General features: G+C 38.1%; 1 protein-coding gene across 1 annotated transcript in view; it reads left to right on the forward strand.

Moving 5' to 3' along the window:
- Cd226 (CD226 molecule) overlaps positions 1–27268 on the forward strand; it is an 81525-nt gene that overhangs the window by 30029 nt on the left and 24228 nt on the right. The window contains exon 4 of the mRNA XM_021150993.3: positions 19086–19433. Coding sequence (XP_021006652.1) covers positions 19086–19433 — 348 coding nt within the window. The remainder of the gene's footprint in view (positions 1–19085; positions 19434–27268) is intronic.

A 27268-nucleotide genomic window follows, 5' to 3' on the forward strand; every position in this document is an offset into this window, starting at 1 on the left:
AATATTGTTGAGTCAACAAATGTTTTAAGTCATCTCTTCCTGGAAAATGTTTATTTATTAGAGATTAGTCTGCAGGCCTACTGTTCTTCCTTTTTTATAAATTGTTTTTGAAGACCTATTTCATTTTCTGGGTTCAAGATATATTTCAAGAAAAGGAAATAAATATGGAGGTGTGCAGACCATCAGAATCACATAAGATATTCAACCAGCTTTGGAATAGTCTTAAGTTTGATTAGTTCATTTTTGTTTTATTTTTATCTTTTATAATTTTTAAGTACCACTGCATCCAATTAACAGCTTGCTGTAATATTCAGCATAGTTTTTCCCTTTGTGGGTTTTCACTAAGAGCTCACCATCTTGGTAGTTTTCTCTGTTTGCTGAGGCTGTCACTGATTTATTTATATGTATCTTTTATATGCCCAATTTAAGCCTGTGAATAAATTATTCTGGCCATTGCATAGAAATGGAAAGATGCTTTGTTCTCCTATTACTCTACAGCAATATGCCTCTGAAATGAAATAGCACACCGTGATAAGCCTCACCTTGATCGAAGCACATTAGGGTAGATTTGTAATTGATGCTACTGGCGGGGGCTCATCCTGTGATTAGGCTCAGATTCCCAAACTTTATAGCTTTTTGTTTTGTTTTGCTTTAAAAGGCAAACCCATAAATGTGATAAATGGAATTCCAAGATAATGGAGTTAGGAAGCCATTACTGAAGGCAATTTTGGAGGAAAATGGAGAGTGTAAAATGATGACTTTAAAATATTTAAAATTATGGAGGTGGAAATTAAATTGCAGTCTTTGGAAGGAACTGTGAACAGGGCAAGGAAAAGGAAAGTCAACACCAATTTAGAGATAGAGTTTATACTGTGATAAAAAAAAGTCAGAGAGAGTGGAAACATTACCTTTGAATATTTCAAAAGGAACCATTCTAGCTAGTTTCTGCAGCATGTGGCAAAAGGAAATACAGATTCATGGGTGGCATATTCATCAGAGCTCTTTCTGACTGATCTGGAAACAGTTCTGTTTGCTTTTCTAAAGCTTATTTTTTCTTTTGGTGTTTATAATGTCAACATGGTTCCTCAATGAATTCCTACAAATGGAGAGCCACAGGATAGTAAAAAAAAAAATCTGTGGATTTTCAGATAGCTTCAAATCATTGGGTAAGAGTAAATATAGGCACTTGGGTAATTTATTAAAATGTCTACATGTTTCTTTGTAATTTCCATTTATCTTCCTATGAAATTAAAGCAAGTGATAACAATTCCCAAATCAGAAGCAATATTGTCTTTTGTATTAAACATTTATTGGTTACCTTAACTGTGTTTAACTCATATATAATGAAAAAAAGGTAGCTACAGACATCATCTCAAAATAATAGGTGAATATTATGACAAGAATATGAAGTAATAAATATGTTTACCCTCATATAGATTACTGAGATCTCACACAATAAAGACTTGATTGCTTGAATGCCATTGCCATCAAATGCTGTTTATGAAATAAATAATTCCTTAGAAATATCTTATACTTCAAACTGACATCTTCCTTTAGTTTTAAACTGGGTAGAATTCCTACAAAAGTAACAATATACTAATGTAGTTCAAAAGTATTTTGTGAACTTTTACTCATATCACCTTTGTTTCATATGAGGAAGTACCATTTGCGTTATTAATAGCTATTCCTTTAAGAGTTATAAAATTTCACCTAAAACATAACACATCTTAAAAATAGTTTCTCATTTGATGGTATTGGAGTTACCTTACAAGAATAGGCATTTCAGTTTTATTGTGAGCAGCAGGGTGACAGCTAACTGTACCTGGGATGTTTTGGTTGTCATTTTCAACTAGAGGAAGGGCTAAATGACTGCTCTATTATGTCTTTTCCCATTTAAAATTTTCTATTAGAAGAAATGCTTTTATAAAAGAGCAATATAAAGGACAAAGAATGAACTCCAGAACTTTACTGAGAAAATTAGAAACTTACTGAACCACTTCAGTGGAGTTATTGTTAAGAGGTTTAGCTTAAAATCTGAAGATAAATAAATACTCCTTGTCTGGACTATGAACATATTGGATTCACTGGCAAGTTTGTTTCATGCTGATGATCTTGAACTGAGCCTACTGTTTCCTCACATCCTCAATGGCATGAATGCTTGGTGGTTGTCAGGGTGTCAATGAAGGTCTTATCATACCATGGGACACACTGTGATACGTATAGCTGTTTCCCATGTGTCATGGAATATTTTAGAGAGAGGTAGGATATGAGAGTCAGATATTCTCTGTTACTGAAGTAGTATATACACACAAATTTCTTGGGTGAAACTAAATCTTCCTTTTTAGTTCATTATGTGAAAATAAAGATAAGATGAAATGATCCCATTGTGAGTTTCCTAGATTTTGGAAGTCTATAGCAGAAGTCTTGGATTTCCCTCAACTTGCATGGTTTCTTGAAATCTCATGAAGAACACCAGAAATGATAGAGAAGGCCAGGCCTGTTTTAAAACAGTTTAGTATGCATGTCTGTTTCTTTTTTGTTTTTCTCTTTTCTTCTTTTCTCTTCTCTCTTCTCTTCTCTTCTCTTCTCTTCTCTTCTCTTCTCTTCTCTTCTCTTCTCTTCTCTTCTCTTCTTCTCCTCTTCTTTTCTTTTCTTTTCTTTTCTTCTCCTCTGGTTCATGAAGAGTTAATGAACTCCAAGCCTCTTCTTGCCTGGCCAGTGAGGGGCCCTTGAGCCAGAGAGAAAAGAAGCAGGTACCTAAGACTTTTTTTTTTATTTCTTAATACCCTGCTGCTACCAGCAGGAGGTAATTACCAGAAGCCAATGGCTTCTGGCCTTAGAATAGCAAAGAGTTAAAGGAAGAGAAAAATTACCCAAAGTAAGGAGCTTTTAGCCAAGGAAGAGTGAACAGTCAAAGACAGAATTGCCAAAAATAAAGCAGCTTTGGCCCCTATTGCTGACTCCATACCCCTTTGCTTCCTTTCTTGGAAACTAGTTGGAGGGATGAGTTCCCAGGGACTTCCTGAAGTACTGGAAGGTGCTGTGCCAGCTGCTAAGGGAAGGAATGCTCGCTCAGTAGTTTCATTCAGTTGAAAAGCCTCTGAAGCACAACAAAGAATGGACTGAGAAGAGATCCAAATGGTGAGACGGTGGTATTTTTTCCTTGGGTATAGTCAGCAGCTGTTTAATTGGACTTCTGGCTGAACAGAAGGGATACTTAGACCTTTCTGGTACTGTACAATTAGTGAACTTTGTAGGCTAAAGAGATCTTAGAGCCAAGATGAGAATCTACTACTGTCAGGTTCCTAAACCAACATAGTTTCTGTCTTCTGTACACTTATCTTTGTACCAACAATTAAGTGTATCTCTCGCCCATCATCAAAGAAGCTTTTTTTTTGTGACAGATGGAGACTGTTGCAGAGATCTGCAACTGGCCAAAATGCAGAGAATAAGAACTGCGGGATACCCAACTCCAGATAATTCATTTAAAGCTAAGGTTCAAAGAAAATTGTGTAAACAACAACAAAAACAAAAACAACAAGAAAAACAAAATCCCAAGAGCCAGAGGCTCAGGATGCCTGTTGATAGACCATGTTCTGTAGGCATGATAGACAAGAAAAATATACTTATCAATTTTCAACAATGTGCTTTTTTGGATAAAACAAGAAAAATGGCAATGCCAGTTGACATGTCAGTTCAGACAGGGACCATTCCACATGCTCCCACTCCTAGATGAAAAGCTACAAGATGTCAAAGGCTGCTGAGATGAGGAGAATCCATTGTGCTCAAGGATATACTCTCACATAGATTATCCAAAGTGCCCAGTCTTGGATATGTGAACATCAGAGGAAAGAAAGATGGATTTAGTACATTATACATACACTTGTGCCTATACAGTAAACACACATATGTACACGTATATGCATGTGACAATAATAACTAAAGAATATATAAATTTTGGAGGAGAATGGAGCAGTTGGAGGAAGAAGGAAGTAGGAGTGGTATAGATGTTATGATAATATGTGGAAATTCTCAAAATTACCCCTAACTCTAAAAAATAATTACTAGAGGCATAAAAAGCAAAACCTGTTAGAAGACTTGCCACACTGACTCACATAGTAGCTGCATTAACTTACACACTTACCTATATGATTTGTTCATAACTAGCCAATTGGTTTTTTTATTCATAACAAATTTAGCTGTCTATAAGCTGATGAATGCATAAAGAAAACATCACACACACACATACACAGAGTTGTAAAGAAGAATTAAGTTATGTATTTTTCAGGAAAATGGATTGTACTGGAGATTATCATGCTCTTGAAAACAAGCCAGACTCAAAAAGAAAACTATGTTGCACTTTCTAGCATATGTGGAGCTTAGAGAGGAAAAAGGATCTTGAAAATAAAAGAATATTAAGGACATAGAAGGAGGAATCGTGACGAAGGATGAGAGAGAGAAGTAGGGACATAATTTGATCAGATTATACTATATGCATATGAAAATATTACAATAACATCTGATATGTTCTACAATCAATTCCCCTAGTTATGATGAAGCTAGTGCTTTTTTTTTCATCATGAGAAATAAGTAACCTAAATAGCAAAATCCTCCAACCTAGGGATCTGAGCAACCAGTAACAAATCCTTTAGAAAAATTTAATTCCCCATTTATTGGATTGCTTTATTTTCAGACTCTATCACTAATTTTCTCAAATGTTTTCCTGTCTTAGACCTTCTTAGTATTCTCTACCTATATTTTCTCCCTCTGCTTACTTTTAAACCTTCAGAAGTAGAGGGACACAAAAGATGTCTCATCAGGTACAGGGTATATTTCATTGCCAGTATGAGGGAATGCTGCATTTCCTTTGGTGCTCCAGGAATTCTCTCATTAGCATAGACTTTCTTAGTCCTAACTTATAACTCATAAGTCCACACATAGGCCTAGGATTACTTATTCTATTTACAAGGAAAGGATGAATCAATTCATCTGCAGAAAGTCATCAGATACTGGTTCCTTGTGCTACCTGAGATATCTATATTAAAGAAGGATCAGAACAGATTTTGTTATACATGATGAGGCCAGAGACTTGCTCTGTTCTTACTCATCTTGTCTGAGTTTCAAAATCTATAAAATGCTGTCATAATATGTACTTCATTGGATGGCTGTGTTAAAATGCAACAGAATATTTAATCATTGCATCATGGTGCTCAAGAAAGCAAGACCACAATTAGGTCAAACCAGAGGTTAGATTGTTATCACACTTTCTGTGAGAATTAGGTTCCTTATTCAAGTGTGAAAACTGCAACCTTGATAAGAGGGGTGACATGTTGACACCTTAAGTGGGGAGTAATTTTGTATTCAAAAACTTAAAAGAATTTGTAGCTTAAATCTTGGTCTCAGAATGTAAAGGATTCTACTTAGCCTTTTCTGGACTAAGAAAAGAAGAGGCACACTAACATAAACAAACAAGCAGGATGGACAGAATGAGCACCACAGAAAAGAAGCCAGTCACTTACTTTATGACTGCTTTGATGATGCCGGGGCCTCTTGTGATTCTAAGATAGCCTTCCCATTTTATGTTGAAATGGTGAAATATGAGAGACAGTTTGAGCAAACACAAGGAAACAAAGTCTGTGGTATTCAGTTGAGCAACAAGTACATAATCCCAACATAAGATTAAAAGATTTGCTTTGGTGGGCAAAGTTTCTTTAATAGCATATTCACTGAGTCTCTCTCTCTCTCTCTCTCTGTTTATGTGAATATACACAAAAGAGTGTGTATAAAAACAAACTAAAAATTTAAAATTCCGTCTATTTTACCGTCCATTTCCTATTTAATTCTTATTCATAGGTATATGTATGTTTGGACTGTTAGTACTAAGTGTAGATATCATTGAACATATTTCCTGTATTTTAAGTATTAAGTGTAGATATCATTGAACATATTTCCTGTATTTTATATGATAAATATCCTCAGTATTTTTTATAACCTATTTGATTTCATTGTATTGTTGGTCTTTTAAATTATTTTCACTACTATCTGTTTCAGACAATGCTTGATAACCATATTCACATGCATATGTTTGTGAAAATTATGTTTCCTGGGTTAATGTGTAGGCAGCCCTGTGATGAAGAAAGGGTACATATGGAATGCTGATAAAGATTTGTTTCCATATGTTCTACTACTTACCTAATTTCCCATTACAAATATATTTTTATAGTTGACAATTGCATTTTAAATGCCCTTTATAGTATATATGCAACACGAATATTCTTTGTTTCCCCGATTTCTGGATTTTCTTTCCTAACTACTTGCATTTCCGGGCAGATCTGATGACTATAATTACCTCCTTTAATATCTGTGCTCACTCTAATTTTCAATATTGTGATATTTAGCTGCATTATAGTTTGAACTAAACAACTGCACCATTTCTTCCTTTAAATGTTTTTGAGAAACACTGTCACTTGAACAGTATTGGGAACCTTTCATTACAACAGTATCAAAACTATAAAGTCCTGGCTGCTGTGTGCTTATAGTACCAGGAAGAATAACTCTTGGATGTAGTTCTTTTTGTAAATCTGGAAACAAACAAACAAACAAACAAACAAAAAACACAATTTGTGTAGGACTTGTGTATATTTTTTGTACATTAGACTTAGACTTTGTACATTAGACTTAGAACATTTTGAGAGATAATTTATGACCTATTCTTCATAAAATTTATCAGGCAAACTCATGTGATTGGCAGTGAATTAAGATTACACATTTCCCAGGTATGGTTCCTTTGAGGACTCAACAGCTTCCTAGTGAGGAGGAAAGATACCAGATAGAATACAGCAGGTGCAAAGTATCAAAGTTAAACCGTGCTTTTGGAAAGTGGTATAAAGAGTAGGGAAACAGCATTTAAGAATATAGGGCTGCAGGGACATTAAAGTGAATGCAGGTTTGGGGAAAACTAATGCCCACTGTAGATTCTAGGAAGTGAGACATTAGACAAGGGCAAGAGTGAAAGTGTACAATCTTCTTTGAGCTTGGGTACAAGGGGGAATGCAGAGCCTTTTAAATAGAGATGGAATATAATCAAACCCAGGCTTCACCTTCATGGTATAAGAATCCATGGGGACCAAAGGACAGTTAGAATTTTAGAGTCCACTTGGGCAACTATTTGTATGGTCCCATAGAAAACAAGGCGAAAGGCTTCTAAACTGTATCTATCCTGCTTTTCAACTTTCTCTGATATTGTTTTTTAGCTCCCCAGATAAAGTGAATGTTCTTAGCACTTTGTTTTTGACCATCATGTAACTGTAACATTTAAAGTAAGGCTCCTTCTGAGATTAAAATAAGTACAATACATGATCCATCTACTTTGAAAACATTTGAGTTACAATAGAGAAACCAGCAACAAACAAACATTTTTTGTCACTCCTTGAGTCCAGCATCATTGAGAAAAGCAAGATGCACACAGAAGGGGGTATCAGTTTATCTCTTGCAAGCACAGTAATTTAGTTTTACACATTTATAGAAAAGTACGAAAAGAAAACAAAGTCTCTAGGATTCTGACTACATAACTCCTGAGAATAGTTTCTTCAAGAGAAGGATGGTTAGCCAGACTTTGGAAGCTATTAGGGGTTGACTGAGTCAAAGAGGAAGTTTTTAATTTACTCAAGCTATGTCTCTATGAGGATGCTTGGAGGCCTTGTGCTATCTCTTGTGGAGACAGGATGGTGTAATCCTAATGCTGAACAAGTTTCATAAAGTCCCAGTACTACATGCACCTTCAGAATCCTTCCAGAAGCAGTGCTAGAGAGGACAATAGATGTGACCAGTCAGATTACAGTATTTCTAGGAAAGTCCTCCAGCGAATCCAGACAAAGGATGCAGACCAATGACCCATGAACAAGGTTCAGGGAAATGAACTTCAACATTGTCTATCACAGAGTCCTGAGGGTGTCAAAGGCAGGTCCCTACCCTCTTGTCATAAACGAGCAAATAGGGTCTCTGGGTGTTAGTTATAACAGAGAAATCTACCCATGGAAGAGAGGAATAAGAAGCTTGGGACCCTGACAAGGGTGAAGGGATCCCATGGGGATGTACATGGAGCAATTTTATAGTCTTCAGACTGTTCATTTCAAGCCTGGTATATTTTCCAAATTAATGAGATGCCCGATGATATAGGACTTTTTGCCCAATATAGAGTTCTGATTTTTCAGATATTATTGACTATTAACAAATGCAAAGTTTGGGATTAGAGTTGTCATTGCCTTTGCCCCCTTCATAGAATACAAATGTAAAAACACTCCAGAAATCCTCACTTTTAATTATGATCAACTATAGCTGAGTAAATGAACTCAAATTTCAATTATTCAGGGGAATGTTGTATGGGTCATTTGTAACAGGGTTTTCTTTGAATACTGTTGGTGGCACTCACTGAAGATACGCAATTATGAGTTGAGTAGAGGCACTTTCATTTTCTTATCTAAGAGGAAATGATTTTATTTCATAGAACATTTTTCCCCATAAAATTTTTAAGCAATGGCCTTCCATTTCAGAGAAAAACTAAATAGAGGAGTCATGTTGATAAAAATGGTTCAATCTTAAAATGAGTGTGCATAAATCTTGATTTTAAAATCAACCTTATTGTCAAGTTTGATTAAAGCATTTGTGTCTATAGAAGTTGAAGCACATAAATCCATATCTATGTAAACATATTTATTTCATCTTGAGGAAGTGCATGTGTTATTTCTTCTCTTTGGATTTTTAATACATCAATTGCTTCTTTGTCAAATTACTCAAATGTCATGAGTCAGAAATGCCACTTAGCATTCCTGGAAAATCACATGGGAGTATAAAATTGAATATAATATGTTAGATAATGAAACAGTATAACAGATAGATGTGGAAAATGAAAGAAAATTAAACTTGGAAAAGAAAGAAAATTTACTTGCTGTAAATGCCTTAAACATGGGCAAATTGCATATTTTGATTCTGAAGCCTTAAGCAGAGTTTTTTTTTTTTCCTAGCAAAAATATCTATGAACCTTTCTGAGACTTGATGAGCCCATTGTCAGTAGGTAGACACATATCAGAACTCAAGAGTCCCTATAGATATTCAAGACTCTATGGCAAATCCCTAAGGATAACTGGTTCTAGTGTTCTCTCTTTGCTTAATGAATGTGGGTGGGGGGGACAAAGGAAGGAGGAATGGAGGAAAGAATAAGGAAAGGAAAGGAGAAAAGTGGGAGGGAGGGAAAGGGAAAGAAAGAAGGAAGGGGCAAAGAAGGAACAGAGTGATTCTATCACATGCTACTTCTATCCCTTCCTCCTGCATGAGTACCCGCAGTGCACTCACAGTTGACCACTTCCATGCACACATCCATGGTAACATCAGTGGAACAAGGCTGACTCCTGGCTTTGCCACTCTCTTTTGCTACACTAAGTCTGTTCTGGTCTCTTTGTGGGAATTTGCTTCTTTACTTCTTGAAAAACAATCTAATGGGAAATTTCACACAGTGTTGGTGCCTGCCTGTCAGGAATCGAAACTGTTATATGCATTTTAATAAGGATAAGGACAGAAGCTGATTTCTAATTGTAGCATTTAAAGCATCAGAAAATAAGATATTTAGGATCTAAGGCTATCTTGGGTCCTGTTTGTTTCTGTGAAATTCAGCTTCCATGCAGGGAAATAAGAAAACTTCAGCTATCTCTGCAAGCCTTCATTGTGATATAGGAACTAGAGCAGATTCTGTGGTTCAATGTGGCTTCACACCCTCCTACCAGGGTGAGGCAGATTCTACCATTTATCAGTCAGGTGGCTTCTCTGCAGAGACTCAGTATATTACTATATGCCATGCATTTAATGCTGGTTTATAAGTAAGAAATTATTCACTGCTTATTGCATTACTTTAAAATTCACTGCAAATGGCATCTGGAGAAATGGTTTTGCCAGTAAAGTGTTTGTGTGGAAGCCATGTTTAAAGGCCAAATGAGATGTGTATCTGTAATCCTAGCTATGGAGAGGTTTGTTGGCTATCCAGTCTAGCTGAATCATCAAACTCTGTGTTCAGTTAGCAATTGTATCTAAAAAAGGTATGATGATCAATGAAGGCATCAGATGTTTACTTCTGTTCTTTACACACATGGACACATGCATGTAGGCATATCTGCACATATGTGTTTCTCCCTTTTATTAGCCATAATTCTTTTCTCATACAATATAATCTGAATACAATTTTGCCTCTTTTTAATCCTCCCAGTTGTTCCCTACCTCCTTTCACATTTGGCTCCACTCCCTTTCTGTCTCTCATTAGAAAAGAACAGGTTTCTAAGAGATAAAAACAAAACACAACAAAATAAAACATGATGAGATAAAGTGAAAAACCACCATATCAAAGTTGGACAAACCAGGCCAACGAAAAAAATCAAAAAGCCCCAACTGAAGACTCAAAGATCCGCCCATTTACCACGCAGAGGACCTGGTGCAGGCCCTGTGACTGTTGCTTCAGTCTCTGTGAGTTCACATGGACTTTGCTCAATTTATTAGGGGGCCTTGCTCTCTTGGTATCATCTGTCCCCTCTGTCTTCCCCACTCCTCAGCCTCCTCTGAAATCTGAGAGGAGGGATTTGATGCTGCTGAAATTTTGTTTAGACCTGCACACATATGTTTTTAAGTATATGAGATAAAAATGCTTAATGCATTTCTGTTTCTGCTCTGTCCTGGGAGATGATTAAAGAGAGAATTAAGCTCCTGATACATTTTTTTCCGTTAAAATGTCAACATTTGATTTCTAAATATGGGAGATTCTTGGTAACATTTTAGTAGAAAAACTGGAAGCTCTTGGACTGTAATATCTTTCTGTTTTAAAAGTCCTCCGAAATAATACACTACTTAAAACTCCTGTTCAGTTCTTTTTTTTTCCCTTGCTGGAAAAAAGTAATGTAGAACTGTTGAAGAGTTGAACTTCTTCTTGTGCTCGAAAAAAATTTTGTGTTACTGATTTAATAAATTGTATCACTTCCATGTAGCATGGTGAGAGACTGGGAGTTACAATTACAATCTGAGTGCAGGTTACCCTCACACAAAGGTTATCTAGACTCAAGAACTCCTGAAAGCTGCTTCAGGAGCACCTCGGATATCTAGGGCTGGGCCTGCAACCTGGATCACTGCTTAGAATCCCAAGTGATGTGAATCAGATCTGCCAAGCCACTTGGCAAGCGTTTTTTCTGTCTGGAGCTTGAACAGTTGCAGCCCATTTGGGACCCACTGTAAATCTTCCCTTGTTTGTGATTTCTGGGTGGAGCCCCTGCTTTATCATCTCAGGCTGATGTCTTTTTTAAAATTTAGACATCTGTCCCTGTCTGTCCTGCCTTTGGGAAGGCTTTGCGAAGCTGTGTTTTATCTCTGATGGTAACTCACTTTATCACTGCTTTTCAGTCAAGCAATATTTTAGCTCATGTTTTTAAAATCTTGCTGGTTTTCTTTACCTTTCACCTGCACTTTAAATGGATGAAGGCAAATGATATTTCATGGTGGAGCTATGAAGACTTTTGCTCTTCTGAACAACATCCTGGCTGCTTCGGGCTAGGCTGGTGAAGCTCCTATTGCCCAAAGGTAGTTCTGGGTTACTGATGCAGCAACAGTGACAAGTGATACAGTCTGTGTGGCTTGCCCAACAGGACGAAGAGCTGGAATTGTGTGGTACCAATGCCAGCAGGCAGGTTCCTATCACAGCTGTGGCAAGCCTTCCCCAAACCTCAGCTGTTCCTTGTCTTATGGTACTCCACTAGTCTCTGCCTTCATCCTACGGGTGGAATTCTCCCTCTGCATATTGGTGTCTGAGTTCCCCCTCTTTATAATGTAAAGAAACCAGTTATACTGGATAAACGTTGACCTACTGTAGAATGACTTCATCTTAACTAATTTCATCTACAATGACCTTCATTCTAAACTACTTTATTTGCTGGTGAAGACTAGGTAAGAACTTCAATTAGTCCTGCAGTGACTTGATGTGCCAGACTGGGATGATATGGGGGTGTGTGTGGTTCTCCCATCTCATGGAGAAGGGAATGGGGGTGTGGAGGAAAGGCTATGTGAAAGGGGACAGGGAAGAGAGGGAGGCTGCACTCTGGATGTAAACTGAATGAAAAAATTAATGGAAAACAAAAACAAAAATAAAAGAACTTTGCCATATGATTTGTTGGAACACATTCAACTCACCCCCTAACTTAGTCATTGTGGAACACTGGAGCATTTTAAGGAAAGGGTGTCCAACCTACTTGTCATCTTCCACATTTGAAAGGAACACACAAGTTTTTACAGCAGCAGTTGGGAGTTGGCCTGCTCTAGTTCTGTGAATACTGACAGGTTGTAAGTTACAGGTTCCTGTTTGTTCCTGTTCTGCTTGAAGTTGCTAAACTTCAGTTAGGGGTCTGCCACAACTCACTTTTTTCAGCCCTTTGTCACAGGAAGAGTGAGGGAGGTAAAGCTACTTTGAGGGAAATTTAGTCTTTGGGGTCTGGCGTCCTTCCTCTGCCCTCGTTGCATCCTCCCACACTGCCTGTTCTGTGAATTTCAGAAACATTTCTTTTCACCTTTCTGGACCCTCATTTCTACTTCCTGTGCCCTACTTATAATTGGAAATTAGTGAGTGTATTTATTGTGTCTGCATGTCTCAGAGAACTATATCTCAGGTCACTGTAGGGCACTTCCTTAGTCATCGTGCAGTCAATGTTTGGTTTTTAGAAAAGAGTACCACTGTGCATCTTCACGGACTAGGCAGGGTTGGGAATACACAAAGACACTAGTGTTAACATTTCTAATTAGCTGGCATAATAATAGCTACTACAGATGGCTTGGGGCAATTTTGGGCTGTTTAACAGTTAGTCTATTTTAAACATCTGAAGAACAAGTTATTGTCTTGTGCTTTGAAAACGTATGGAGACATCTGAGCAAATGTGAGCTGTTTTTCACCTCATGTGCACAAGAGGTGGTAGAGAAACAAGGGTGGACAGTCAGAGAGGAATAGTTGAGAAAGAGGAGCAAATTCTGCAGGAGATAGGAGGAAGGTCAGAGAGTAAAGAAGGGAAGCAATAAGACATAGATGCTAGGTAGGTAGAGTGGGAATTTACAGAAGGCTAGACCTCTAATGTTTAGGGCCAAGGACACAGGTGACATTTGAAGTATTAGTAGAATGGTGGAAATGGAGGCTAGTTAGCATGGAGTATTCATGAAACATGAGAACACAGGGACCTTCCAGAAATTTCAATGAATGGGGAAGAATAAATAGCAATTGGGCCATTGGATAGTATCTTACAGGGTCCAAACTGGCTCTCAGGAGGCAGAATTTTCCACTCAGAGATGAGTGGAAGGGGTTCAGTTAGAAGCAGAGGTTGGAAAATAAGGGGACTGTTACAAGTGGAAATATTCTGGCATGTAAAATACATGGTCCTAAGAATAAAGTGAAATTTGTTTGACTTGCATTCTGTCAGCTACAAGCTCAGTGTTTTAGGAAGTTAGAAGGCTCCCGTTTGAGAAACAACCTCATTATTTTCTTGCCTGATTAGAGCCTGGGTATATGTTACAGGCCTTACAAACCAAGTGTTTCCCTTTAACTTCGTTATCTGGCTTTCTAAACAAATAATTTGGTCTAGACCAGATAATTTAGCAGCCCTATTTATAATAGCCAGAAGCTGGAAAGAATCCAGATGTCCCTCAACAGAGGAATGGATACAGAAATTATGGTACATTTACACAATGGAGTACTACTCAGCTATTAAAAAGAATGAATTTATGAAATTCCTAGCCAAATGGATGGACCTGGAGGGCATCATCTTGAGTGAAGTAACACAATCACAAAAGAACTCACACAATATGTATTCACTGATAAGTGGATATTAGCCCAAAACTTAGGATACCCAAGATTTAAGATACAATTTGCTAAACGCATGAAACTCAAGAAGAATGAAGACCAAAGTGTGGACACTGTGCACCTTCTTAGAATTGGGAACAAAACACCCAGGGAAGGAGTTACAGAGACAAAGTTCGTAGCTGTGATGAAAGGATGGACCATTTAGAGACTGCCGTATCCAGGGATCCATCCCATAATCAACTTCTAAACGCTGACACCATTGCATACACTAGCAAGATTTTGCTGAAAGGACCCAAATATAGCTGTCTCTTGTGAGACAATGCTGGGGCCTAGCAAACACAGGAGTGGATGTTCACAGTCAGCTATTGGATGTATCACAGGGCTCCCAATGGAGAAGCTAGAGAAAGTACCCAAGGAGCTAAAGGGATCTGCAACCCTATTGTTGGAACAACATGATGTTCTAACTAGAACCCCGGAGCTCTTGTCTCTAGCTGCATATGTATGGAAAGATGGCCTAGTCAGCCATCAATGGAAAGAGAGGCCCATTGGACCTGCAAACTTTATATGCCCCAATATAGGGGAATGCCAGGGCCAAAAGAATGGGAATGGGTGGGTAGGGAAGTGGGGGGCGCTATGGGGGACTTTTGGGATAGCATTGGAAACGTAATTGAGGAAAATATGTAATAAAAATATTAAAAAAATAAATAAATAAAAAAAGTTTAAAAAAAAAAAAAAAAAGAAAACTTCATTAGAAACAAAATGAGCCATGTAGGATAGTTATTGGCAAGTGCATTGATTAAACCAATTAGAAGTTTTAAGTCCTTTTTATTAATGACCAGACTAAGAGTGGGCATGTGTCTCTGAAAAATCTCTCGGCATCCAATCGCAGGGGTACAAAGTTTTTAAAGACAAAAACTACAAAGCACATACTTTACACCAAAGTTAGATGAGGTTCAGACTAACCTTGAAATGTTCATTTCTGGTAGAGAATAGTAATTATTTTAGACATAGTATGCCAAAGTTTATTTAACTTATATTTTTCCTAGTTATTTTAGTTTACTTTAATTATTTGGGTTAATACATTTGGACCTTGGTTAAAAACATGAAAATCTCAAATGTGTTGCCCAGGCAGACATGACTGCTATGGGAAGAAGGGTATAGCATCGAGAACTGTCTAAGCAAACACAAGATGGAGTCAGAAAAGCATGACATTATCTTAGTCATTTCAGAAACAACAGTAAGATAAATTCCTATGTGTCATTTTTAAGCTTACCTAACTACCAAGAATGGCCACAATATTACTGTTTAATACTTCTCATACTCTTAATAAATTTTATTTATTTTACATGTCTCCAGTTGTATCAATATTCGGCTTTTAATTCCATGTTAGAGATATTTTGTCTTTCGAAATGTGTAAGCTCCTCTTCTTATTTATTTATTTATTTATTTATTTATTTATTTATTTATTTATTATATTTATTAACTATTTTGATATTGTTGCCATAAGTTTGAGTTTGGGTAGTCCAATGCACTACCTTACCAAAGTGTCATTTAACACATTTCTCAGTTCTTTATAGCTTTGTAAAATTCTTGTTTAGAGTAAAGCATAGTTGTTCTGGCAGAGCTATTATTTCTTAGAAACATAACTGTCTTCTCATGAATTTTTGGATGTATCTTATCTTTGTGTAGAACACTATTTATTTTGGCATAAAATGTTATTTTAAATATATTTATTTCTATTTTTTATTAGATATTTTCTTTATATACATTTCAAATGCTATCCTGAAAGTTCCCTATAACCCCCCCCCCTGCCCTGCTCCCCTACCCACCCACTCCTGCTTCTTGGCCCTAGCATTCCCCTGTACTGGGGCATATAAAGTTTGTAATACCAAGGGGCCTCTCTTCCCAGTGATGGCCGACTAGGCTATCTTCTGCTCCATATGCAGCTAGAGATACGAGCTCTGGGGGTATTGGTTAATTCATATTGTTGTTCCACATATAGGCTTGCAGTCCCCTTCAGCGACTTGGGTGCTTTACAACACAATAGCATATTATTCTGACTACAATTTTGAATGCAAATGGATTTTCTATTAAAAATAATATTGATTGTCCTCTTTCATTTCTGACAAGGGTGGATCTTGGGGCCCCGAGGCAGAGTAGGCCTGCACAAAGGTTTGACTGGAGAAGTTGGTGTGAAGAGACCCAGAACTCTGTGATGTCGATGGGTTATAGATACGACATACATACATACCTACTCACCCCAGATAGGACTCTCATGATGGACCTACATCAAACATGGTGAAACAATGATATTTTATTTAGGTGATTAACTGAATATGAGTGAGGGGTCATTTACAGGAATAGGGATGACTCAAAGGAAGCCTCATCACTCAAAGAGTACCTCAGCACCCAAATACCCTGACAGCTCATGCAAGCACTAACACCAGAGCTCTCTGCTGATGTAGTTGTTCACTGCTTTTATAACCCCAGGCCTCCTGGGCCTCCCGATGGAGGGAATGTACCATTTTGCAAGAAACACACCATAATGTCTTTGGGTGATGTTGAAGACCTGCCCAACTGGAGACTAAGTTATAGGCCTGTAGAGATACTGATGATGACAGTCAGTGCCTGGGGATGTGAGGTGAACATGAAGTATAAGTTTACCCACCAATAATTTGTTTTCTAGAGGTGGGGCAATACTTGGAAAAGAAAATAAAACACAAATTAATGATTAAATTAAATTGATGGTCTATAATTTTGATAGAATAGTCACTTGTAAAGTGAAGAATATCAACCAAAGTTACACAGACAGCAGTATTTTATGTTCATTTTATAAATTAGTACATAGATGAATTATCAGTATGATATCAGTGTGTTTCTACTATTATTGTTATTTTTATTTTGGGATTCAATTTAAATCAGATTCCACCTCCCCCATGAACTATGACAGTTTTGTCCCTGATTTAAATCTATTCACCTTTGACTTTGTAGTGTGTCAGGATGGTGGGCCCTCTTGTTTATGTCAGGTCTTCTTGGCTGTCATTTTTAGTGTCACTTTGGACAACCTTCCACTTGGATGAGCATTGCATCCAGAAGTGTTCAAGTGGGACTTAGTTTTCATCTCAGACCAAACAGTCAACTCCCATCAGCATGAAGCTTGACCAGGATCTGTTTGGGGAAGAGGGGAATGTCTGCCTCTAAAACTCATTCCATCATTTAGGTCTGGATGTTCATGGGTAGAGATTTTCCTCAGTGCTTCAAGAATTTGTCCTTCATATAAATGTAGGTAATTTTCCTAAGTGGAACCCAGCACTTTACGCCTGAATTGACAAGTAGGTACATGGAGCTGTTCTTTTTTTTTTTAATATTTTTTTTATTACGTATTTTCCTCAATTATATTTCCAATGCTATCCCAAAAGTCCCCCATGCCCTCTCCTGCTTCCCTACCCACCCATTCTCATTTTTTTTGTCCCTGGCATTCCCCTGTACTGGGGCATATAAAGTTTGCGTGTCCAATGGGCCTCTCTTTCCAGTGATGCTGTTCTTAAGAGGAGGTCAGGGTGAGAACAACCTGAAGACAGCTTATGAGATGAGAGAGAGAGTAGAGAACCATTCAGAGTGAGTGAAGAAAAGCAGTAGTGAATGTGAGTCCTGAAGACAAACACTGAAACCTGTAGCCAGGGCTTTAACCTGTCTGTTCCTGAAGGCCACAGCCCCTTGCAAATAAACAGAAGATGTTTTATTACAAACAGCTAGTATCTTATTTAGCATTTTCCTTCCATTTCCCAGTTTCTTCTCTAGTAACTTTCTCTCATCTTAATGTTAGTTTCTCCCTTCTGTTCTTTATAGGAGATTTCTTATTATTTTCTACTTGTGCAGTTTCTCCCCTCCCCCCCATTCTGTTATGTTGGTTTATAGCTTAGAGATGAAACATTTTCTGTATGCCTCTTATGTGGGCAAAGTGTTACTTCTGCTAAACACTCTCATGGTCACACACTGAAACACTAGAGAGCTGTGGCTTTTCTGTTGCAAGATTTTCATTTCAGAAACCACTGTTGCAGCTAGTGTTTGGTGGGAGGAGATATAAGGTCCTAATCAAATATGAAGAGAACATATTATTGTACTTTAGACTTTTATTCCTTTTCAAATGTGCCATTTCTCATTTTTCATTGCCCTCCCTCCATTTCTCCCTCTTCCTGTCCCACTCCCCTCCCAGTCTTCCTTTTCCTATTGATTATTGTTTTACAAACCCAAGCACTGGTTCCTCAACACCTTTGAGCATATCTGATACAAATAAGTAGCTCTTCTACTTTTTTCTCTTAGCTGCCCAAAAGCTTTGTGATATAATGGCTACTCAGCCTTCTTTTCTTATTGAATAACAAATCATCGTCCTTGATTTGTGTCAATAAAGATGAATGAGGCTGGTATTTAGTTTACATTTTATGGCTCTGCGTTTCCTGATCTGAGAAGTAATAATATGAGTTTTAGTACTACATTAAGTTCACAAGATTTCTGGTCTCAGAACCAAAAATGATGGAAGGCCGCTAAATGATTTTGTTCACATTCGTTACATTTATTCTATCATGTTCATAGCACTAGAGGTTAACATGGAGTGCAATTTTAGACATAAGAATATTAGAGCATTTGCTGCACAGGCTATTGGAACCTCTGACAGTATAAGGTCTCCACTTGTGAGATATCACAAGGGGAGAAGATCTATTATATTTTCCTATTGCTTTGAAGGTAGAAATTTGGGAGAGTATTTTTGGCACTAGAAATTTATACTACATGTGAGTCTTCACCTATGCACCAGATAGTCCTGTACAATTCAATGAAGTTAAATGAAAAATGATGTAGTATCTTTTCATAGCCACCCAAATCTTAGTTTATTGTCTCATAATCTGAAAATTGGAGTTACTGGTTCAGTCTTCTAAATTCAGACCTGGTGTAATCACTGCTAATAAAGTACCCTGGGTTTCAGTTATGTTTCTAGTTATCTGGTTAACAAAATAACGCTCAAAGGATATGTGTCAAATATTGTTTCCTTTTTCTGTCTGCAAGCCCTTACAAAATTGCAAAAATGAAGATACCACTTACTCTTGGAATATCTGCAGTAGGTAACATCACCAATCAGTTCAGGTGGCTTTCTGAGTAGCTTTCCCCTCTGTGTGAACATCTGACCACCTGCTTAAGTATCTGCTTCTTTTTTTTTTTCCAGATAGTTTTGAGATAGCAGCACCCTCGGATAGCTACCTGTCTGCAGAACCTGGACAAGATGTCACACTCAGTTGCCAGCTTCAAAGGACTGGGTCAGTGCAACAAGTCATATGGGAAAAAGTCCAGCCCCATCAGGTAGACATCTTAGCTTCCTGTAACCTATCTCAAGAGACAAGATACACTTCAAAGTACCTAAGACAAACAAGGAGCAACTGTAGCCAGGGGAGCATGAAGAGCATCCTCATCATTCCAAATGCCATGGCCGCTGACTCAGGACTTTACAGATGCCGCTCAGAGGCCATTTCAGGAAAAAACAAATCCTTTGTCATAAGGCTGATCATAACTGATGGTGAGTGACAGGATATGTTTCTAGTATCAAAAACAGAGAAACAAACAAACAAAAACATACAAACCCAATGACTGTGAGTTGGTCTCCATTCTTTTTATTTGCAACACACCTGTTTTGTATCAATATAATTAATGTTTATATATGAAGCTTCTAGAGTAGTAGATTTCTATATGTCTGTTTAAAAAGGTCTTTAGTATGATTTATCCTTATCCATACTCCAAAAATATTTTACCTAATAGTCATTTGTACATATATAATTTTATTTATTTTTTTTTTGATTTTTTTTTATTTTTAATATTTTTATTACATATTTTCCTCAATTACATTTCCAATGCTATCCCAAAAGTCCCCCATAGCGCCCCCCACTTCCCTACCCACCCATTCCCATTCTTTTGGCCCTGGCATTCCCCTATATTGGGGCATATAAAGTTTGCAAGTCCAATGGGCCTCTCTTTCCATTGATGGCCGACTAGGCCATCTTTCGATACATATGCAGCTAGAGACAAGAGCTCCGGGGTTCTGGTTAGTACATCATGTTGTTCCAACAATAGGGTTGCAGATCCCTTTAGCTCCTTGGGTACTTTCTCTAGCTTCTCCATTGGGAGCCCTGTGATACATCCAATAGCTGACTGTGAACATCCACTCCTGTGTTTGCTAGGCCCCGGCATCTTCTCACAAGAGACAGCTATATTTGGGTCCTTTCAGCAAAATCTTGCTAGTGTATGCAATGGTGTCAGCGTTTAGAAGCTGATTATGGGATGGATCCCTGGATACGGCAGTCTCTAAATGGTCCATCCTTTCATCACAGCTACGAACTTTGTCTCTGTAACTCCTTCCCTGGGTGTTTTGTTCCCAATTCTAAGAAGGTGCACAGTGTCCACACTTTGGTCTTCATTCTTCTTGAGTTTCATGCGTTTAGCAAATTGTATCTTATATCTTGGGTATCCTAAGTTTTGGGCTAATATCCAATTATCAGTGAATACATATTGTGTGAGTTCTTTTGTGATTGTGTTATTTCACTCAAGATGATGCCCTCCAGGTCCATCCATTTGGCTAGGAATTTCATAAATTCATTCTTTTTAATAGCTGAGTAGTACTCCATTGTGTAAATGTACCATAATTTCTGTATCCAATCCTCTGTTGAGGGACATCTGGGTTCTTTCCAGCTTCTGGCTATTATAAATAGGGCTGCTATGAACATAGTGGAGCATGTGTCCTTTTTACCGGTTGGGACATCTTCTGGATATATGCCCAGGAGAGGTATTGCTGGGTCCTCCGGTAGTACTATGACCAATTTTCTGAGGAACCACCAGACTGATTTCCAGAGTGGTTGTACAAGCTTGCAATCCCACCAACAATGGAGGAGTGTTCCTCTTTCTCCACATCCTCGCCAGCATCTGCTGTCACCTGAATTTTTGATCTTAGCCATTCTGACTGGTGTGAGGTGGAATCTCAGGGTTGTTTTGATTTGCATTTCCCTGATGATTAAGGATGTTGAACATTTTTTCAGGTGTTTCTCTGCCATTCGGTATTCCTCCGGTGAGAATTCTTTGTTCAGTTCTGAGCCCCATTTTTTAATGGGGTTATTTGACTTTCTGGAGTCCACCTTCTTGAGTTCTTTATATATATTGGATATTAGTCCCTTATCTGATTTAGGATAGGTGAAGATCCTTTCCCAATCTGTTGGTGGTTTTTTTGTCTTATTGATGGTGTCTTTAGCCTTGCAGAAGCTTTGTAGTTTCATGAGGTCCCACTTGTCAATTCTCGATCTTACAGCACAAGCCATTACTGTTCTATTCAGGAATTTTTCCCCTGTGCCCATATCTTCAAGGCTTTTCCCCACTTTCTCCTCTATAAGTTTCAGTGTCTCTGGTTTTATGTGAAGTTCCTTGATCCACTTAGACTTGACCTTAGTACAAGGACATAGGAATGGATCGATTCGCATTCTTCTACATGTTAACAACCAGTTGTGCCAGCACCATTTGTTGAAAATGCTGTCTTTCTTCCACTGGATGTTTTTAGATCCCTTGTCGAAGATCAAGTGACCATAGGTGTGTGGGTTCATTTCTGGGTCTTCAATTCTATTCCATTGGTCTATTTGTCTGTCACTATACCAGTACCATGCAGTTTTTATCACAATTGCTCTGTAGTAGAGCTTTAGGTCCGGCATGGTGATTCCACCAGAGGTTCTTTTATCCTTGAGAAGAGTTTTTGCTATCCTAGGTTTTTTGTTATTCCAGATGAATTTGCAGATTGCGCTTTCTAATTCGTTGAAGAATTGATTTGGAATTTTGATGGGGATTGCATTGAATCTGTAGATTGCTTTTGGCAAGATAGCCATTTTTACAATGTTGATCCTGCCAATCCATGAGCATGGGAGATCTTTCCATCTTCTGAGATCTTCTATAATTTCTTTCTTCAGAGACTTGAAGTTTTTATTATACAGATCTTTCACTTCCTTAGTTAGAGTCACGCCGAGATATTTTATATTATTTGTGACTATTGAGAAGGGTGTTGTTTCCCTAAATTCTTTCTCAGCCTGTTTATTCTTTGTGTAGAGAAAGGCCATTGATTTGTTTGAGTTAATTTTATATCCAGCTACTTCACCGAAGCTGTTTATCAGGCTTAGGAGTTCTCTGGTGGAATTTTTAGGGTCACTTATATATACCATCATATCATCTGCAAAAAGTGATATTTTGACTTCCTCTTTTCCAATTTGTATCCCTTTGATCTCCTTTTGTTGTCAAATTGCTCTGGCTAGGACTTCCAGTACAATGTTGAATAGGTATGGAGAAAGTGGACAGCCTTGTCTAGTCCCTGATTTTAGAGGGATTGCTTCAAGCTTCTCACCATTTACTTTGATGTTGGCTACTGGTTTGCTGTAGATTGCTTTTATCATGTTTAGGTATGGGCCTTGAATTCCTGATCTTTCCAAGACTTTTATCATGAATGGGTGTTGGATCTTGTCAAATGCTTTTTCTGCATCTAACGATATGACCATGTGGTTTTTGTCTTTGAGTTTGTTTATATACTGGATTACGTTGATGGATTTCCATATATTGAACCATCCCTGCATCCCTGGGATGAAACCTACTTGGTCATGATGGATGATTGTTTTGATGTGTTCTTGGATTCGGTTAGCAAGAACTTTATTGAGGATTTTTGCATCAATATTCATAAGGGATATTGGTCTGAAGTTTTCTATCTTTGTTGGGTCTTTTTGTGGTTTAGGTATCAGAGTAATTGTGGCTTCATAGAATGAGTTGGGTAGAGTACCTTCTGTTTCTATTTTGTGGAATAGTTTGTGAAGAACTGGGATTAGATCTTCTTTGAAGGTCTGATAGAACTCTGCACTAAACCCATCTGGTCCTGGGCTTTTTTTAGTTGGGAGACTATTAATGACTGCTTCTATTTCTTTGGGGGATATAGGGCTGTTTAGATCATTAACCTGATCTTGATTCAACTTTGGTACTTGGTATCTGTCTAGGAACTTCTCCATTTCATCCAGGTTCTCCAGTTTTGTTGAGTATAGCCTTTGGTAGAAGGATCTGATGGTGTTTTGGATGTCTTCAGGATCTGTTGTTATGTCTCCTTTTTCATTTCTGATTTTGTTAATTAGGATGCTTTCCCTGTGCCCTCTAGTGAGTCTGGCTAAGGGTTTATCTATCTTGTTGATTTTCTCAAAGAACCAGCTCCTTGATTGGTTGATTCTTTGAATAGTTTTTCTTGTTTCCACTTGGTTGATTTCACCCCTGAGTTTGATTATTTCCTGCCATCTACTCCTCTTGGGTGAATTTGCTTCCTTTTGTTCTAGTGCTTTTAGGTGTGTTGTCATGCTGCTAATGTGTGCTCTCTCTAGTTTCCTTTTGGAGGCACTCAGAGCTATGAGTTTTCCTCTTAGAAATGCTTTCATTGCGTCCCATAAGTTTGGGTATGTTGTGGCTTCATTTTCATTGAACTCTAAAAAGTCCTTAATTTCTTTCTTTATTCCTTCCTTGACCAAGGTATCATTGAGAAGAGTGTTGTTCAGTTTCCACGTGAAGGTTGGCTTTCTATTATTTATTTTGTTATTGAAGATCAGCCTTAGTCCATGGTGATCTGATAGGATGCATGGGACAATTTCAATATTTTTGTATCTGTTGAGGCCTGTTTTGTGACCAATTATGTGGTCAATTTTGGAGAAGGTACCATGAGGTGCTGAGAAGAAGGTATATCCTTTTGTTTTAGGATAGAATGTTCTGTAGATATCTGCCAGATCCATTTGATTCATAATTTCTCTTAGTTTCTCTGTGTCCCTGTTTAGTTTCTGTTTCCATGATCTGTCCATTGGTGAAAGTGGTGTGTTGAAGTCTCCCACTCTTATTGTATGAGGTGCAATGTGTGCTTTGAGATTTACTAAAGTTTCTTTAATGAATGTGGCTGCCTTTGTATTTGGAGCATAGATATTCAGGATTGATAGTTCCTCTTGGAGGATTTTACCTTTGATGAGTATGAAGTGTCCCTCCCTGTCTTTTTTAATGACTTTGGGTTGGAAGTCAATCTTATCAGATATTAGAATGGCTACTCCAGCTTGTTTCTTCATGCCATTTGCTTGGAAAATTGTTTTCCAGCCTTTCATTCTGAGGTAGTGTCTATCCTTTTCTCTGAGATGAGTTCCTGTAAGCAGCAAAATGTTGGGTCTTGTTTGTGTAGCCAGTTTGTTAGTCTATGTCTTTTTATCGGGGAGTTGAGTCCATTGATATTAAGAGATATTAAGGAAAAGTAATTGTTGTTTCCTGTTATTTTTGTTGTTAAAGTTGGCATTTTGTTCTTGTGGCTGTCTTCTTTTAGGTTTGTTGAGGGATTACCTTCTTGTTGTTTCTAGGGCGTGGTTCCTGTCCTTGTATTGTTTTTTTTTCTGTTATTATCCTTTGAAGGGCTGGATTCGTGGAGAGATAATGTGTAAATTTGGTTTTGTCGTGGAATACTTTGGTTTCTCCATCTATGTTAATTGAGAGTTTGGCTGGGTATAGTAGCCTGGGCTGTAATTTGTGTTCTTTTAGTGTCTGTATAACATCCGTCCAGGATCTTCTGGCTTTCATAGTCTCTGGTGAAAAATCTGGTGTAATTCTGATAGGCTTGCCTTTATATGTTACTTGGCCTTTTTCTCTTACTGCTTTTAGTATTCTATCTTTATTTAGAGCATTTGTTGTTCTGATTATTATGTGTCGGGAGGTATTTCTTTTCTGGTCCAGTCTATTTGGAGTTCTGTAGGCTTCTTGTATGTTCATGGGCATCTCTTTCTTTAGATTTGGGAAGTTTTCTTCTATAATTTTGTTGAAGATGTTTGCTGGTCCTTTGATTTGAAAATCTTCATTCTCATCCACTCCTATTATCCGTAGGTTTGGTCTTCTCATTGTGTCCTGTATTTCTTGGATGTTTTGAGTTACGATCTTTTTGCATTTTACATTTTCCTTGATTGTTGTGCCGATGTTCTCTATGGAATCTTCTGCACCTGAGATTCTCTCTTCCATCTCTTGTATTCTGTTGCTGATGCTCGTATCTATGGTTCCAGATTTCTTTCCTAGGGTTTCTATCTCCAGTGTTGCCTCATTTTGGGTTTTCTTTATTGTGTCTACTTCCCTTTTTAGGTCTAGTATGGTTTTGTTCATTTCCATCATCTGTTTGGATGTGTTTTCCTGTTTTTCTGTAAGGACTTCTCCCTGTTTGATTATGTTATCCTGTTTTTCTTTAAGGATTTGTAACTCTTTAGCAGTGTTCTCCTGCAATTCTTTAAGGGATTTTTGTGCTTCCTCTTTAATGTCTTCTACCTGTTTAGCAGTGTTCTCCTGTATTTCTTTAAGTGTGTTATTAAAGTCCTTCTTGAAGTCCTTTACCATCATCAGGAGATATGCTTTTAGATCCCTGTTTAGCTTTTCCGGTGTGTTGGGGTGCCCTGGACTGGGCGAAGTGGGGGTGCTGGGTTCTGATGATGGTGAGTGGTCTTGGTTTCTGTTAGTAAGATTATTACATTTACCTTTCGCCATCTGGTAATCTCTGGGGTTAGTTGTTATCGTTGTCACTGTTTAAAGATTGGAGCAGAAGCTGTGTTCCACTCACCAGCAGTCTCAAAATCCTGCGGCGGGTGTCGTGGGTAGCTGGCGGGTGTCAGGCAACCCTGCGCTCCATCAACCCCGGAGCTGATCCGGCCGGAAGTGGCCTGTGGCCCTACTCAGGCCGGTTTCTGCTTCCCTAACTAATGCAGTCTCAGGTCCTGCGCGCAATTGGATTGGAGCAGAAACTGTGCTCCACTCACCAGAAGTCTTAAGATCCTGTGGCGGGTGTTGTGGGTAGCTGGCGAGTGTCAGCCCACCCTGCGCCCCAGCTGCCCCGGTGCTTTTCTGACCGGAAGAGCCATATATAATTTTATAAATATTTTTATTGGTTGAATTAAGTATGTTGAACATTATTAAATTTTAGGACGTTGTATTTCTTTATTTAGTAAGTAAATCAACCATTATAGATTTACTAATGTAGATATTTCATTTTATTTTTATTTAGTGTGTGTGTGTGTGTTTACTCATGCGCAAGTGTTTGTGCACCCTGTATATACACATGAGTAGGTGAATATTGAAATCTGGAAACTTTCTCTACTGCTCTCTACCATTTTGTTTGAGACAGGGTCTGTAGCTGAACCCAAATCTCACAGTTTTGAATAGACTGTGGGGGTGGTCTGCCCCAGGATCTATTTGTTTCTGCTTCAACCATTGCTGGGTAACCTTATTATACTCTGTGTTTTAGTGTGTGATAGCAATGCTCACACTTGTGTGGCAAGTACTTTATCCACTGAGGCAATTGCTGAAGACAAAAATTTCACTATTTTGTTTTTGTTTGTTTTTTTTACCTGAAACATTTACAAACTAAAATTCACACATGTGTACACACACATACACACATGAACATGATTGCATACACGCACACAGAGGATATTACCAGTGTATATATTCATTACCTAATTCTCCACTCCAAATTATTTGTGGATTTGAAGGAGATGCCTGGATATTACATTGCCTGTGGGTCCCCAGAACTAATAGAAGACTGCAATAATGATTTCTAAGTCTCAAGAGGACAGAGCTTCTGTAGACATTTGACAGTGTGTCATTACTAGTTTGCTAGATGGAAGCCTTGTATCCATCAGGAACAGAAGACAGCTGACCTTGAGGTTTACAAAGCTGACCTCCATAGCATAGAGCAATGCTCTTCTATGAGGTTGCTTTCCTTTTGTATCCATTATTTGTCTCCTCTGTTATAATGAAGTATAATTGTGTAAACATCAATGTAACCAAGAGTTGTACCTCCTCATGGATGATATCAATAATAGATATTTTTCTGTCTGTGGAAGTGAAAACACAAAGATAAAGAGTAAGGTGTATATAGCTGTTCTACCACTGAGGGAGGAGGTAATCCTGGGCTTTCCTGGTTCTGCCTCTGGGCAACTTTCTCACTGACCAGGAGCAAAGCATTATTTGTTCCAGTGATAGAAACTTTACTTCAATTTATTGTTCCTCTCCCTAATATTCCTCACTTTCTCCTTTCCTCTTTCTTTTCTTCCTCTCTGCCTTTCTTTCCTTCCTCACTCCTTTCTTCTCTCTCCTGCTTTTCTATTTTTATTTGTTCTACCCCTTCCTTCCCTTCCTCTCTCAATCCTTTCTTTCCTTCTCACCTGCTTTCTCTTATTTTTTCCCTCTTTTCCCCATTCTTCCATCTGTCCCTGTCCCTCCTTTCCTTCCCCAGACCTTCCCTGGCTTAATACCCACTAACTTTCCTTCCCTCCCCTCCCCTTTCCCTCCCTCCCT

The sequence above is a fragment of the Mus caroli genome, unplaced genomic scaffold (assembly GCF_978045245.1).
Source record: "Mus caroli unplaced genomic scaffold, Mus_caroli_1 scaffold_19, whole genome shotgun sequence".
NCBI classification, from domain to species: domain Eukaryota; kingdom Metazoa; phylum Chordata; class Mammalia; order Rodentia; family Muridae; genus Mus; species Mus caroli.